This window comes from Pholis gunnellus, assembly GCF_910591455.1.
Source record: "Pholis gunnellus genome assembly, chromosome: 23".
In the NCBI taxonomy this organism is placed as follows: domain Eukaryota; kingdom Metazoa; phylum Chordata; class Actinopteri; order Perciformes; family Pholidae; genus Pholis; species Pholis gunnellus.
Window position 1 is genome coordinate 8,421,032 of NC_136550.1, and position 17,751 is coordinate 8,438,782.

Consider the following 17,751-nt stretch of genomic DNA (forward strand, 5'->3'; position numbering starts at 1 on the left):
AGATAAACAGTCCAATAAAATATTTTTTCTAGCAAAATAGCATTTATATGCACCGTTGCAGTCTCCTGAGCAGACTCCCAAGACTTCAAAAGATCTGGCGTGTTCTGTGTTTGATCTCATGGGACATAAAGTGTCACGGACCACGTACCGGTCCACAAACACCCAGTCGCCACAGCTGAAACAACAACAGTCTGCAGAACAATGCAGGCGGACCAGCTAATATGCTAACCGGCAGTACAATATGTCATCAAAGCTCACACACTTGGATTAGCAGGGAGGCGTATTGCGAGGCGAAGACTACTGCAGAGCATCCATCACTAAGGATCAAGCTCTGGCTTAAGCAAATGGATGACAGGGATAGAGCCGGTCTGCAGCTAATACTAGCTCACTGTATCACATTGATTTCCACAGCCGATGTAGTGGCCCTTCAATAAAGAGCTGAGACATGAATGGCAACACTTAGCCACTCTGTCTTCTAGATTGTGTTTGTTTGAGCCGCGCTGGATAAAAAGAGAGAGTCTGTGTTTGTGTGTGCTAAAGCTAAGCTACTCCATCACTTTGTATCGGCCTTCAGAGCTATTAAACCTCCTACTATGGATTACATGTGGTGTAAGAAGCATGACTCGGAGCTTCAGATGCACTGGTTTATTGAATGTGTGGACCATAATGTACTGTAACTAAGCATCTTGTATTGTACTTTAGAGAAAAGTACCCAAGAAAGTCCAAGCAGTCTCGCGGTGATCAACTTTACTAAACTACTTAATTTAAGAACTATGAAATAGCTTTCAGCATTCACGAATACATCCGGTATTTTCAGACACGCGACAGAGGTGCTTTTTTATGTGAAACAGATATCAACACTGATCTTACCACTTAAAATGTACTCTTATTATACGCTATATTTAATTGGTGCTCGAGACCAAAGCTGTGAAGACAAAATCTTATTAGCCCACAGTTTCATATGTGTGGTTTCTCCTTCTCTCCATCGCTCTCCCTCTCACGCACACGCATTGTGTGAAGTGACTATTCCATTTAGAGAACTGTCAGAACATACCCCGTGAGCACATCAGCCTCTTCCTATCCTCTGTCAGCTCCAGCCGAGGCTGTGTGGGGGTATGTCAGAAATGTGCAGGGATAGATAAAACCCGTTGAGCCAAACAGCTTTGTTTCATTCAGTCCCTCTCTCTCTCTTCTTCCCTCCTTTTTTCCCTCCCTCTCCCTCTCCCTCTCCCTCTCCCCATCCCTCCTTGCCTTGCATAGGCTGTGAATACCCTGCATCTGAGAAATCAGACCAGACTGACTCACAGGGCTCTGTGAGCCAGCGCCACCGAGGCTGCCAAAGCATGCTGGTGCCAAGCTGTCCCACCATGCACAGAGCCAGACCCACGCTGCTGCTGCCGCTGCTGCTTGTCCTGGGTCTGTTTCTCCACCTCGCCGACGCTCAAAGTAAGTGGACCGTTGGCTTTCACGTGGGCCTCAAGTGTTGTGTCCTGCTGGGTTGGGGGGGGGGCTGGGCTGGGATTGGTCTTTTTTCATTGAACATCAATACTTCATGTAACACCCATGCAACTTAAATACTTAATGAATGCATGAAACACACACACACACTGATCTGTACTATGATGAGACTTTCATACACCGGGGAGATATTGCCACTGCCAGAATGAGATTGCTTTTTCAGTGCTTGTGCACATACATTTGGGTACTTTGCTGATTACCAACCCACAAACTGTGAAATAAGACAGCCCGGTTAGTTTAGATTTGTGAGCTGTCAAGATCACAAACCATGCGATTCAATAAACCATTTAGATTTGTCACTGGGGGTGTCACAACACCAGAAATTCAGTGGCCGATACCAATACCAGTGAAAATCCATGATTCTCGATTTCCATTTCAATACCACGGTAACAAAAAAAACCCAATAAATCCCATGTACTTTATCATATACTCCTTACTTACCATTTGCATACTGTATCACAAATGTATTATTAATTCCTGATGATCTGCTTCAAAAACAATCATTTGTTATTAATTTGAACACATCCTGATAGCGTCATCATTTACCTTTGTCAATACTCACTGAATAAAGCAAGAATGCATCATAATGCAACCGTTACCGTTAGCTTTTAGCTACATTATTTAGCCAGGCATGTCCTGTGCTGCCCACTGGCTGCTATCAGCTAACGTCACAAGTTCTCCTTCAGCCAATTTCAACATAGAGACATGTTGCGGTGCTGTGAAAAAATAAGCAACTTCACAATTTCTGAATTGTACCATTGACTTGGTATGAAAGTATCAGTTCTCGTGACATCCCTATTGGGTTCCCCTTGCTTTGTCACATGCAGCCCTATTACAAAGACACGCCCCCCCATCTGAGTATCTCCACCCACGGCTTGAGGAGTTTGCAAAGATGCACCGTATTTTTCCCGTAAACCAATCACAGCAGACTGGGCGTTATTGGGAGGTGAGCTTAAAGAGACGGGCGCTAAAGAGTGACAACAGGTGTATTCAGACAGACAGTATTAGAGGAATTGTGTGTTTTTTTAACATTAAAGCATGTAAACACGATCCCGTAGAAACCCCAAATAAAAGTATGATCCGACTCTAGCATGGGTATTGGCAAGTAGTAATGTTAGCATCACATTGAGCTTATACCTCCCTCCCTCTCTCACACACACACACACCTGGAGACAATGATCCATCTCATCAGACAATCAAAATGTGTTCAAGTGCCTATTTTCCCACTACATTTTTCCGTCGCAAAAACCATCATGTGAACCAGAAATGCTAAGGCCTCAGCCAAAAATCTCATCATGACAAGTCATTGGAATTGAGTTACTTGACATCAGACACCTGCTCATTGATGTGTGACAACAGTTTTCAAACCTCATTGAGCTCTGGTCCTGCACCTCAGCTCCCCCCCCCCCCCCCCCCCCCCCTTCTCCCGCCCACTCTTTTTTTTTTTTTTACACTAAGATCCATGAATCATTAGCTTCTGGAGTCACAGAGGGATGAATAAAAGTTTGATTGCTCCCTTTGCAGCGACTGAAATCCCCTCAGTTCAGCTGAATGTCTCTGACTGAAGGGATCATTCACCCAAGGTCATCTACAAAAGAGCCACGCAAAGTGAAATTGATGGGAGAGACTCACAACGTTGTGCTTGAGAAATGTTCCCTGCAATCTGCTCAAATGTGTTTTATTTTTCTTCTCTGCCTCCCGCCACATATGTCTCACAGCGGGGAAGAGGCAAGCGGAGAAACGTAGTCGCTGTTTATCCCCCGTTTTTATGTGCAGCTCCAGGATTTATTGACACAATTTAATTACGGGACCTTCCCAAAACGGCATTAACAGTCGATAAACGTTACCATTGAGGGGGCTCTTTAGTAGTTATCTTTTCAGAAACTCCCATCTTCCACAACCTAGTGTGAATTTACATAACAGCATTTGACACCACTGCCAAAAACCTTCCCTCAGACAACTGCCTCGGCAAAACTTCCACTATTGCGTGTCCAGACATTCCACAGTCACATTTGAGCACGCATGCAACAGAGACCTGCACAAGTGTAGTCAGCAGCCCCCAAATCATGACGCCTCTGTGCTCCCCCCCCCCCCCACCCCAACCCCCCAAATCTCCTTCCTTATAGCTGTCTGGCTGTGAGCAGCTGCTGCTACCTCATACCCTACTTAGACAGCTGTGCTGGGTCATCATTTCAAAGCCAAAACAAACGTATCATGAGGTAGCCACAGTGGCTGTCTGTTAATGACTGAGGGGGTGTATGGAAGGTCACGGTGGGTGAGGTGTGTGTCCTCTCTGCAACCAAGGTAAGAGAGCAAGAGTGTGTTCAGGCAGTACATATTGGCCCTGGGATTCATTTTTGCCCCTTTCTGTTCCTGCACTGCCTGATCTCCCACATGCACGTGTTTGTTCCTCCCCTTCCCGACTCCCTTCTATTGTTTTTCTCTCCTAATCGCTCTCTTGCCAATTTTCTCCTCATTTATTCGTATTATTATTTTTTTTCCTTTCTAATGTGTTTCCGCCTGCGTCTTTGTCTCACCCCCCCCCCACCTTCTCCCCTCGTTGTTTGGAAGCAGTGCAATAGCCCCTTCCAGCGACTGAGCAGCTCCTTAATTTCCTCTACTGTGCCGCTGCATACGCAGCCCAGACACACTCTGGGGCTCTCTCTCCAATCTGTGGTGTGGTGTGCTGAGGACAAAGAGACCACCACTCGGTTTAGTCTGCTCCAGACGGACCCAGAGAACCAAAAGTCGGGCTGGATTTAAAGGGAAAGCTGCCCTCTGTTGGTGCTCTGGATTCATTTGGGTTTGAGCTAGCCTCCGGCTGTAGACATGGTGGAGGATATGAGACGAGCGAGAGCAGAAAATGGCTGAGTCGGCCTGCTCAACAGATGGCACGATCCTCGGAGCCAGTCCTACTCACCACCCCACACAGTGGACACTGCAGCCCCCTCTCAAGAAAAACGCCAATCAGGCCCATAACAAACACACATTGCTGTTAATGGAAGCTCTAGCAAAGATTTTCTTTGTGCAAATATTTCCAGTGTAGAACCAGGATTTAGCTGGGAAGAGCATGATGGATACGGAAAATGATCTACTAAGATAGCGGGTTGTTTGTTTCCCCCACTGCCATTTTTCTTTTTGTCTTTGGCCTTCTCTCTCCCTCTGATTTTCTCCTTCACCGTGTCCCCCTCGCTCTTCAAATGTGCACCAATTAATTTGTGTGGCAAATTGGGCTTGGCAATAGCTTGAATGAAGGGCATAATTGTCCCCGGTGAGCCAAGGGGACAGATCGCGAGAGACGAAGAGCACGGGAGGAAACAAACAACTCCTCTGTGTCCTTTGCTCAACAGTAATGCAAAAAAAAAAAAAAAGGAAGCGTCTGAGGATGAGAAGAGAGCTGGGAGCATTTAACACCTCCACCTGGGCGGGGATGAGGCAGGCGATAACTTTGATGTGGGCAACTGTACTAAATGACTTGGCTCTTAAATAACTGGATAGAGTGTTTCATGAGTCGGACAGTGAAATGAGGAAGGAAATAGCCGAGTGTTAAACGTTAGTGTCTAGAAAGTTTCCCACAGGTATCATTTTGTGATGGCGCTACAGTATGCAACACATCGACCAAGACGGCTTGAGACTGCTTTACCGGTTTTCATATCAAAAATACAGTTTTATAAAGATACTTATTGATAAGATACATCGGCAGTGAAAATTGGCTTGCAGACACCCATGCACTTACCGCCCCATGCTGTGCTGGACCATGTCAAACCCTGGGCCTAATGGTGTTTTAATTGATTGCTAGTGGATGGCATGGTGAGCTCCAGCAAACCAGCATGCTTCTCTTTAACACGTCGAATGAGTATCGACAGGCCCCTCCGGCCTCTGTAAACATTAAGATGTTAACACCCAAAGCACTGCACACAGATGCGCGCACGCGCTCACTCGCAACACCCGCAGGCATCAAATGTATGCGAGAATCCTTTTGAGCCAGCAATCAAAGGTGAACCACATGGGAGGAAAAACTGCAAATTGTCTATTGATGCGGCACTTCTTTTGAGCCACTGCAGTGTGAGAAAAGCAGGATCGGGCAGGATCGGGGGGGGCAAACTTAGTCCCATTTGAACACGACGACGGTCACGTTTAAATGTGCGTGAAATAATCAGAGGAGAGGAGTCGCTCTCTCCCGTTACACGCGAGTTGGACTCTCGTGCTGTTTTTTTTTTTTTGTGACAGGAGTCGGTTCTCCATATGTTCACTATAAAAGTTACACATTTATGATGGAAGAGCGTCTACCGCTCTATGAGGAGTAATTTGTTGAACAGTACGGCACTAACAATCCAACAGCATCTGGCCGTGTTGAAGTCAGTTCGAGTATTTTGTGGGTGGAATGCAGATTATCATAACGATGTCTTGTAGTGGTGTTTGTATATCTGTATATCAGGGAGATGCATGCCGGGATGGACAAGAATAACTAAGCATGCATGCGCACACGCACACTTGAAAAGGCACACATTAATAGAAAGGGAGTAGTTCCAATCATATGCATGTGCACACACACATGCACACACCCCTAAACCGGATCACCTTGTAGCAAGTCCGAAAGCTAATGATACTCTATTCCCCAGATGACATCAGGCTGTAATATGTATGCTTTATGCATGCCTGGCCTAATATGAATTATTGTAAAATAGTGTTGTATTTGCATATGAGCTTCCGGGCTGTACTGAAATTAGCATTTTTACAACAGCTCAAATTAAATCCCTCTGCTTAATTTGCCTGCATGCTAATTTGATTTAAATTGAGTCTATTCCATTCCCTTTTTCTCTCGTACCCACACAGCACTAACATACAAACCCACACACACACACTAATTCAAGCACATACACACACATGAATGCATAGTATGTACTCTGAAGAGCTGCAGCCCACATTTACCCCCTCCCTCCACACACACACACACACACACACACACACTCTCTGGCACACATTGAATTAGACACACAAATAAACACACACATCTTACATGTTTGTGTATGCACATAAAATGAGATTAAAGCAAGAGCAGAACTGAACTCGGAGCGGTTTTGACCCCCCCCCCCCCCCCGCCTACCACCTCGTTCATCATTCTGCCGGACACCGCTCAAGTGGAAATCTCATTGTTGGCTCCACTCGTTCATTTCAGAACCGGCTTACTACAGTACGTCTCGAAAAACAGCATCGATATTTACAAGAAGAGCGGGTGCGCATCATGTTCGCACTTCAAATGAAAGTCGTGAAAACACCTTCACTTAAGATTGCCAGCAGTTAATTGCCGTCTCGTTGTTTGGATGCAGACCTTGTGACAAGACTGGTAATCTGAGATAAAACAATGTTATCAGTTTCGTGCAAGATGCGTCTCACTCGCAGGTTGAACTAAATTAGTAAGAAGTCATTATTGTTTTCTGTGGCTGAAAATGCCTGTTCCAAGTCCTTGTCAACAATGTGCTGTGCAATTATGTTTAAAGGTTGTATCTGGCCCGATATTAACTCCGTAAAAAAGCCGGAATTTTTGCTGCCAACTACACCCAAGTGTATTATTTAAGGCCATCAGCCCTCATCTATGGATTGCAGTCATTTTTCCTCGCGCTTAGACCACAGAATCACACAAAAGCAGAGCAATTTTCACCACACTCATGACCCGCCCACTCTTAAGAAAAGCACATAATCACATACATACGGAGATGTTGTAGAGGCCCAGATGCAGGTAATTAAAGGCTAGCCTCGCCCCCCCCAGTCACGCTATATCTAAGTGCACTTATGCCTGCGAGACACATTGACTTGAAAATGGTGGGGCAATTTAACCCTGCTCTACCAGTCATGTCTCAGAGTGGGAATATTGACAGAACAAAAGCACCATAATCCAAATTGTAAATCAATTGGAGCGGCCATCAACAAACTCCCCCAATCCCCCTCTCTAAATCCATATATTTGAATAGCTTGACATGAAATGACTGCGTCTATCATACTGTTGAAAAGTATGGATTTCAGTCAGCCTAGCACCTCTTTATCTTACCTTTGAGCTTTTAAAGGTACCCACAAAATAATGGAGGACCACGCTAATGCAGTGCACAAGACTAGGCCTCTATACTTACAGTCTTTTCCTCTAACACGCACACTCTCACACAAAGGGTACCTTGTAGCATGCCTTTGAAGCCGGGATCAGGCGGTGAGCCGAGCACAACGCCAGCTGTTTTGCATCTGCTCGGCTTACACTTGGCATGATCCAGGCCTTGCTGGCATATGTACTAAATCTGATCACCCTTCATACGCTATGCCAGTGAACTGTATAACAATGCAGGTGTTTCGTGACATTGCCCCAGTGACAGTGCAATTAATAGATGGATGCTGTAGCTGCAGTAATGGGATTACTGGACCAGTCAAGTCTGAAATACATCAGCGTTGCCTGCACGGATGATGTTTTACCGCAGTGTGCAGTCTGAACAGCGAAGAGCTGCTCAGAGTACATATCATCGGCACGTCCAGTATTCTAGGACAGGGAATTCATACAATAAAGACTGGATTGCTCATGCTAACGCAACGTTCATGTTCAAACCTTTTAAATACAAAATACAACTTAGAACGGTGCGGTGTATATGGATAATGTCCATTATGATTAAGATCAAAATATTCCGTAAGTGGTGGGGATTGTTTGACGGCCTTATTTTCATTAGTGCATTAATAGTTGCTAATTTATCTACCAACTCTGGGTAGAGTCATTAAGCATAGGTATCCCAGAATAAATGCAGCTTTGGCTATAGCGTTACTGCTTATTTATTTGATTTGTACAGCTGACCAATGATTACAAATTCACAGAGTGTATATCTTCAGCATGTGATAGGAATCAAAGATCCAGTCTGTATTTGGCACACCATAAGCAAAACACGTCAACTTTAAACTGTGGGGAGCCAAGAGCTCAACGATCATGCATGATGCCAGTAATTATTTGTCATCCAATAATAAACGATTCTCTTGAAAATACTGTGAAAGAGCCATCTGGATATGGCAACATCTTACCTACCTGAATGTGTGGGTTTGGAGGGAGTGAATGTGGGGTTTTTTTGTGCACTTTTATCATACATAAAAGTTAATTTATAAAAGGGCTTTTGAATTTTGTGCCTCAGAATTCATGCATATGTGCGTGCGTGTGTGTATGGCCGTGCATGTGAGCCTGTGTGGGTAACACCTGGCCCTAGGCTGGAGCTTTGGTCCCACTCCAGGGGTCCTACGAGTGCGACACATTGCACTGATCTCAGCGTAGCACATTTGTGTGCCTGTGGGGTTTGTTGAGATTCGGCGGTGGGGTTAATGGTCTAAACCATTCATCTCCATGGAGCGCCTCGAGGCGATCTCTCAGTTGCAGCCAGAAAGCTTACATTCCCACCTTCTTACCTACAGCACTCTCCAACACTTGACGCCGATTGGGAATCTTTACGCCCTAAGCTCCTCTTGTCACAGTTGATTTACATTCAGCGGAGTGATGGAGTGAGTGCTCAGAGTCCGTCTTTGAAGAGTCGTCTTTCTCACCTGATACTCTCACACAAACTGCATCTGTCACTGTTTTTCCTGTAACTCCGCCCTGCCATTTGTTTACTTGCGCACTCATTAGCTCACTGTCTTGCACACTTACTCACACACTCCCCGACTTGCTCCCTCTTTGGCTTCTCTGCACCACCAAGTGAGTCATGCCATTCGTGGAGCTGAGATTTATTGTGACACACGGCTTCAGTGTGGTTTATTAGTTATGGCAAATGAGAGTGAAAGCCTCCATTGAGAGGCGAAAATGCTCTCACGCCACAGCCAGACCCATAGGCTTTTCCAGTTGAAACTGAGCCAAGCTCTTGTTTCTAATGGCACGGCGCTCTAAGTGCCCATCCCATCACGCCGCAGAACACGGAATATGCATTCTCACACACACACACACACACACACACACACACACACACACACACACACACACACACACACACGATTACCAAAGGGTCCCTGGACATTTATGAGGCGTTTATACAGCATCCATCATAACATCCATGAACAGTCTGTTTCCCCTCAGCTTTAAAACTCCCTTGGTGCAGTCTTTTATGCCATTCATCATTCTCTCATCAACTAATTAATTACCACAATCCCCTCCGTCACTTGAGTCATGATGAAGGATATATCTAGTTAAGTGTAGATAATTAATGCAAAACAGAGAGGGACAATGGAATCCGGAGTGGTCATTTGCTTCGAAAGAAAGGACCTCATCTGGTTTTCCTCCTCCCCGAAGAATCTTTAGGACAAACACATATGCGGACATATTTCATCACAAACTTTTAGTCCTCTCAAGCTCGATCTTACTCGATCTTTACATGAATCCACACTTTTAGCTCTCCCTCAGTCTGACAGTTAGTACCAGAGAGCAGGTATCAGGAGGGGGGGAGGCTGTTGAGCAGACTCGATGATGTCAGGATTTATGCCAACATGGATTTATTAAAGTACACCTTTCCAATAAGATCCCCCCCCACTGTCATACTCGTGGCCCTCGGAGTGAGGAAAAAACAAATAATGATCAGACAGTCTCGAGGAGATTCCCCTTCACTTGCTCAGTCTCCTTCCCGCCACTGCCTGGGTAAGACCGAGATTTCACACCGCATGAGCCGCTGCCTCTCATTACATGGCACAATTTAATTGCCTGTGCTTTCCCCCCGTTGTGATTATTCAAGGAGAGATGTCCATGGAAAGATTAAACTGTAGTATCACCATTAAGTCCCACCAGGGACAACCTTAAATCGTGTCTTTGGCACAATTATGCCAACTCCGAACGGAAACGCCCAGGAGACATTAGTCAGTTAGCAGGTAGCAAAGTCCTTCTGAAAGGTCTGGTTAAGCATGACTAGAGGAGATGCATGTTGCTTTCTAACCTCAATCTCAAGCAACGTATTTGCCTTGAAATTCCCAAAGAATAACATGATGAAAATAAATTAAGATTATTATGATCTATGAGTTTGTTTTACAAGTTATTGCATTCTGCACATGCAGTAGTGTGCACGTATATGCAAGTACACCCATTTCGTTGTTCACACTCCCACACATACAGTATGTGATATGCACACGCTAGCGGCCATTGTACACATTCATAGTCTGCGCAGTATGCATGTATAAAAATAGTCCTGTGTTCTCACACATACTGGACACCTAATGGAACCAAGAGACGGACAATATGGCTTATCTGTAATAATATGCTTTCATTCTCCATTACTGCCAAAGAGCACCACTGATCAGATGGTCTGCAAAAATCCACTTTGACCTATGCTAAAAATAACCAACATCTGTGATGTCTGCCGCAGCAATGTGCTGTATGCACAGTATACAAACAAAATCTTTTGTTTCCAGAGAAGGCAGTCTTAGTACTTGGTGAGACACCTTTAAAATAAAATAAATGAAATACACATAAAATATACGTAAGGGGAAGGGGTCAGAGTAGAGAACTGCCACAGACATGGAATCTGAAAATGCCATGGGACGCAGACACACGGAGTAGATAGAGAGGAAGGAGCTTAGATGGAGATTAACTGAAAGAATGGATGGATTGACTTTCAAAGGCATTCTAACCAAGATGAGGAGATAGAAATGAGGGAAAGACAAAGATAATATGAGTTACAGCGACTTCTTTTATGTCCCTTCACTGCTGAGTCACAACTCTTCTTCTTTTTTGCAAAGCTTAAAGATAATTTCAAAAACGTAATCCTGGAGCCTACAACTGTAATCCCACAGATATGATAAGGTTCCTGACATCTAATGGAATCATCCCAACCGTTCTTTTTAAGGATCAGAAATTTGATAATGAAAGTCAACGGTATACAGATTAAAGATATTGTATTTGGGATAGAATATCACCATTTTGATCTTACCTCAAGTGTCTTGTGACACACAATGAAAGAAGTCAACGTTTGTCTCCAAAGTATTCATTAAGTTCAACTTCAACCAACTTCTATCAAAGCTGGGAGTCAACACTGAGAGGCTAGATGAACACATTGAGCTTTTATCGGTGCGCACAAAGGGAAGCAGTCTGGCTTGTGGTATTATTATGATAGCAAATGCAAACCCAAGCATTACCGGGAAAAATAAAAGAATAATGCAGCTTTATAAATGTGTGCTGAAAATGCAATCTCGTGTTAAAATCATATTCCATTGCAACAGACCGTCAGGCAATACGCGGTGAAATAACCCAGGTCCAGGCAACTTAGTAGTAATCAATTGGTTGCGTAATAACTAAAGCGATTCAGGGATGAAGACGGGAGTCACAATAAGAGCAAACAAATAAGCAAAACAGAACCATGAGAGGGGTATTCTTATCTCAAGATCTCGTGGAAGACAGCCACTTTCGTTTCGCCATGCTTCATTGTGTGGCGTCTTTGAAATGCACAACGGGCCCGTTACGCGGCGTTCATTTTGTTTCATCCCTCGCACAAAAGCTTGACTGACAATATACGAGATAGCTTGTTTCAGGTACAATGAGAGTAATTATTTAGACCGGCATTGAGAAAGCAGCGATAGCTTATCACAGTTAATAAAAGCTACACAAATATCTGCGTCTTCAGTGCATCACTCCTGCATCATGCTGTGGCTTTCTGGCACCGGACTGGAATAAAAAAAAAAAAAAAAAAAGAGTCATATCTTCATATCTCAAGGTTGCCTTTTGGTTTCAGAGAAACACATTTGGGTCAAAGTGGCCACAGAGCGGCACTACAACTTGTAGACCACCCAAAGCACTCCCTGCGTGGCCCAGAACAGGATACAACAACAGCAGGGGAGGGGGACCTTTTTCAGCTTGGACATACCTTGTTGTTTTTTCTTCCCTAACATATTCAGGTACAGTGGAGCCTGTGTCCATTACTGAAGGGGGCTGTATGCCTTTTGGTCATGCGTGCAAAGAGAAGCCGGCTCCTGTTTGCTGCAGCCCTGCTACCCGTACACGGGGATTCTTAAAAAGGCAGATCTATGCACCCGGTCACTGCTCTACATCTGTACAAGATCTGGATATATCGACGAGGTTATAATTAAATTGTCTATCCCAGCTTGATATGGATTAATAATTGCCCACTAATGCCCTCCTGACATTTTGCTGTATTGACTCGATACTGTTTGCAGCAGTGCGCCGATAATTATGACGCTTGGCATTCTTCATTGTGTCCCTAATGAGACCAATCAGAGTTGGCTCCACTTTTGCCTAAGAATTAGTAAGGAGTGAGAAGGAAGGATAGATTTTCTCCGAGGACCCATTCATCAATGATTTGGACCTTATCACAGAGATATTTCCTTGTCTTACAGGAGCATTTCTTTTGTTACATTCATCATTTCTTGATGTGTAATTAGTGCTCTGTCAGGATAAGGACAAACTGTCATACTATTTGGGGCCAAATCACGAAAAGAGGACATCTTTGGACAAACACCACCACCACTAGGAGAACTATAAATACTGAGATGAGAAGGTGGTACGGGCATCGTGCCACATCACTGCTTCGACTTCCTCACTGCCATCTGTGAGTGTTCCTCCTCTGGCACTCTCACAAAGTCCGTTTGTGCTTTTTTTTTCCTCTCCTCTCCTTTGTCCCTCTTTGCTAGGTTTAATTAGGTTATTTACTTGAGTCCTCACCTCCCAGTGTTTTCATCATAGTGGGCATTGCAGATAGGGCTTCACACAGGGCAGGGGCAGATAAAAAGTTCGGACAAAAGATGATAAATGTCGCGAGAGGAGACCGGAATGCAATCTGGCCGCCACGATGCAGAGATGCTCTAATGGCTTCCCAGCAAGGAAGGGGGGGAAGGCACTGCCGAGATGGCAACATGATAGATGGTGCCGGGATGGCCGTAAGGACTGTGAGGCAAGACGGAGAAAAAGAAAAAAGTCATGGAAGGAGGAAAAAACGAAGATGACCACAAAATGGAATCTAATTAATCTGGACTTGGTTCCCCCTCTGACAAATACGGTGAAGAAGAAGAAGAAGAAGAAGAAGAAGGGAAATTGTTTTTTAGGGACGCGTTTGACCCAACCCCCCCCCCCCCCCCCCCACCACCCTCACCCTCACCATTGCACTTTCCTCCCAGGTTGAAAAGGCAAAGGGACGCGTGGGCTCTGACAGTGCTCCTGCACCTGTGGAGTGATTAATGACAGCGGACTGGCCTTACATGGAGCAGAGTGAAAATGAGCACACCAAGGAGAACCCTGCTATCAACATAATTCTCCTGCTATTTGCCGCTACATTACACTAATAGAGGTTTTTAAGAGTCCCTTTAATTAAAATCGTTGTTTTCACTCGCGAATATAATGCTCATTTTTCGGTGCAATATTAAATTCCCAAAGGGTTTCTAAATGGTAAAATAGCATTATCGTATGCATTATTGCCTATATATATATATGATTTAATAAGATACATGTTGACGTGATATCCATACTTTTATCAACATAGAAGTGTTCGTGGAACCTAATTGAGATGCCACGTTGTCACACACCGACTAACTGCCTCGCCATCAGTGTGACCCTCTTCAAGTTGAAAAAGTCACTCTGTTCCTTTAAGTGTGCTAGATTTCTTAGAATATTCATGAAGTTAGCAATCATGCCGAGTCAATGTGCCGACTTACTATTTAACCTTTAATCTATGTGCGAAAACGGATGAAGTCATTACTTACTGAGGACCATAGTACCTTGTGGCATTTTGTGACAATGTCATTGGCTTTTTACTCTTTCTTCCTCGTGGTTTCACTACTCCACATTAAAAGCCAATCGCCCCGGCCATTACTCACAGTTGTGCTTTTAGAATAATTCAGATAACTGTGAAAAGGGCATTGTGGACAGATAGGTCTTCATAGTACTGCGGGGACATTTATGTCCCTCATCCAAGCTGATTCATGACCAGAAGTCACAAATACACACTCACATTATCTCGGATCACAATGAAATCAACTGTACTGTCTGGGACAGTATTTCTATGTACATACATTTAATGCACACACAAAAAAAAAACAACCACACACATTCACTTCATCCAGTGGACTAGAGCCCATTACTGCTGGCAAACATTGGCACTTGAGGCCAGCGCCTTTGTTTACCCTCTTGCTCTGTCAACTGAGGCTCAGTTTGGCAAAGGGTGAAAAGGACTGAGAAGAGAGGCGCAACAAACTCCATCAATCCAAAGGCCACATCTCCGGACCCCAACCGTCTTCTACCCCAAGGAGGCTCCTCGTCTATAGAAATCTCCCCCCTTTCTCCCCCTGTCTCTTTGGAAATATCACACAATATCCAATACAATCTCAATGCAGACACTGTTGGAAAAAACATACTTATAAACTATCAAAAACGAAATTGTCGTGAAGCCAGCAGTTTTAATAATGTATCTCCCTTTTTAAATCTTCATCTCTGGTTCTCTGAACTTGCTTTGATGGATTTCCAGCCTGAACTCCACGGAGGTGGTGTAATCATGGTCACTTTTACCACCTCTAATGTGATGGAAAGATGTCCCAGGTTAAAACAATTGTACTTTTTTTTTCTAATCACATTGTACAATAGGATTTCAATGGTAGATTTTGACTATTTTCAAAGGTTTGGAACCAGATGCTATGATAGTACATTTCCAGGTTGATGAATATGAATGCATCTTAAAACTTTGGCTCAAAAGCATAGTGTCTAGTAACACCCACACACTGTACACAGACAGACAGACACACACACACACACACACACAGAGTCATCCTCTTCAAACTTCTACACATCTCCAGATGAATCATCCCCATATCCGCACACATCAAGAAGGAGCCTTTTTTAAAAGTGATCCGAAGCAGTTAATTTAACGGGATTATTTTAATGATGTCCCCTGAGGCTTGTTGTTTTTCGCTCCTGGGGTGACATTGCACTGTTTGCTTCCAAGTGAAAACCCCATCCGCCAGTCTGACCCTGATACCACCTGCCCTCATTTGTTTCCCATCTGTAGCTCTTCAGAGACATCGCCACACACACACACACACACACACACACACACACACACACACACACACACACACACACACACACACACACACACACACACACACACACACACACACACACACACACACACACTGAATAGTTTTCTTCAGGGGTTCCCAATTAAGAATTCAAAGACCTCAACTTAGATCGACTGCATGTGGTTTAGTTGGAGAGGTATTAACTAATGTTTAGTTGACACAAACAAGCCACTAATACACAGCTACTGTGTTATCCTGCAGTATTGTGTGTCTATCATTTAATGCAAAACAAACTCATGAAAAGAGTAGAATTATGAATAATCATTTAAAATGTAATTAATTTGGCCATTTAACCTTTATTTGGCATTTATTATATCAAATGCTGCAGCTCAGAGGCAACCATTTGAACACAATTACATTTTATTTTCATTCTTAGTAATGATTGCTTTTATGAACTTTGATAAAATTGCATTAACCAGGGAGCCAACAATTTGACAAAATGTAATTGTGGAGTGACAGCAGTATGAGCACATACATTATACCATGAAAGAATTGAAATGAATGAACTGCCTCAGTCATTCAATCACTGCATCGGCACTAAGGCTGGCCCTCTTATTGGACGATGTTCATTGTAAACAGCTGGATTGGTGGTTTCTATAAAGGCCGATCGCTGGAGCTTCGCTGGAGTTTTGAGTTGTGTCTCGAAAGCTTCTTTTGCACACCCTGTTCAAGACGGGACTGTTACTGGCTAAGCCGGCAGCGGGGTTTGCCACGGATCAAAATTCTGATTAACTAGAGGACTAGTAGCAGTAGGACACCGCTGGGGCCTCGATGCTGCTGCAATCAGCTCGCCCAGGAGTGGAATACTTTGCTGATGTTATAGTCTGTTAATGCTTCCAGGGATTTGTGATCCGCCCCAAAAATCTTGATGCAAGCACCCTTAAACAGTATATATGTAGGAAGCTAGCATATAAACATAGCAGCTCAAGGCGCAGTATGATAAGACTTGGTTGGAACCTATTAGTGATTTGGCTGGACTGTGTATGGTCAACGTGCCATATTGTGTCCACGTTTTTACGAGGATAGTCAGCCGTACTGCGCTACTCTCATTACATACGCATCAAACTGTGTCAACACCCTACAGCTACAAGATTTATCACGGTTGGGTGAGTAACAAACGCGTTGCGCAGGAACAACACCCACGTATGTAGTGAGGAAGTAGATCAGCTGATGGATCGCCGCTGCAAAGACGGCCAATGGCGTAAACGTCATCACTCATTTCTACCAATGGTATAACTTCAAAACTCAGCAACTCTATTACTCAGTATTACATTCATACAATACTTCTCTCAAGTAATCACTTCTAAAGAGTAGAGTCAGACAGTGTTCGGAATGCTTTTACGCTGGTGTATTCTGACAGATCACACTCATCGTTGGCTTCCAAGATGAGAAGGGGACTTTCTTTTTTTTTTACCTCAAAAACATTTCAATCACAACCATTTTTCTTCCTCTCGTTTATGTGCAATACTCTCCCTTCACTGCTGCATAAAATTAGTGGGCTGTGAAAGGTCACTTTGGTCCTTGACTGTTTGTGGTACCTCCCCTGCATATTCTTTGTCCCAGTAATAGGCTTTTGGTTTGAGGATAGCCATGACTGCAGAGAACAGTATGCAGAGGGATTGCTCTTTTCGGGGTTTCTTAGAAACTGCATTTAAATTGTAGTTATCCCATTCCAACATTCTCCATATTCATTCCCAACAGATTGGTGTAATATTCCCTGAACTTTACAATGTGACAGCTGGTAGAATGTGATGGTTGGACGTACAGTAGACGTGAGAAAATTCTATTTAAAGGGCCTGTTTTGTTTTTTTTCCCCAAAAAGCTTGGTTTAGGTGTAACCTCCTTTGCTGAACTTGGGGACATTCGCACGATATCTGAGCTCTACAGGAAGCCAGTCGTCATCTAGCAGGATTGCTGGAGCATGAGCTAGTTCGCTTGTAAGCGCTTGAGAAAACACAGTGCAGGGAATGTGTCACTTCTCATGGCCTGACAACTGGCATCCATCGGAAATGGCTTGGCACTACTTACCCATACAATTTAAAGTCTGTTTAAATATACAATGCCGAATCGCTGGAATGATTTGCAACATAATCCATCTCTGCTCCTACGGAGACAAATATGAAGCAAGCTTTTCCGCTCCGTGGTTGAGGGCAAAGACAA

At 44.0% G+C, this 17,751-nt stretch overlaps 1 protein-coding gene across 1 annotated transcript in view; it reads left to right on the forward strand.

Annotated features, from left to right (window-relative positions):
- The window catches only part of LOC306714860 (receptor-type tyrosine-protein phosphatase delta), a 138,840-nt gene that overhangs the window by 51,659 nt on the left and 69,430 nt on the right, over window positions 1-17,751 (forward strand). Inside the window, 1 exon segment of the mRNA XM_079185019.1 lies at window positions 1,261-1,446. Within this exon segment, the coding sequence (XP_079041145.1) occupies window positions 1,344-1,446 (103 nt within the window). The 5' untranslated portion in view covers window positions 1,261-1,343.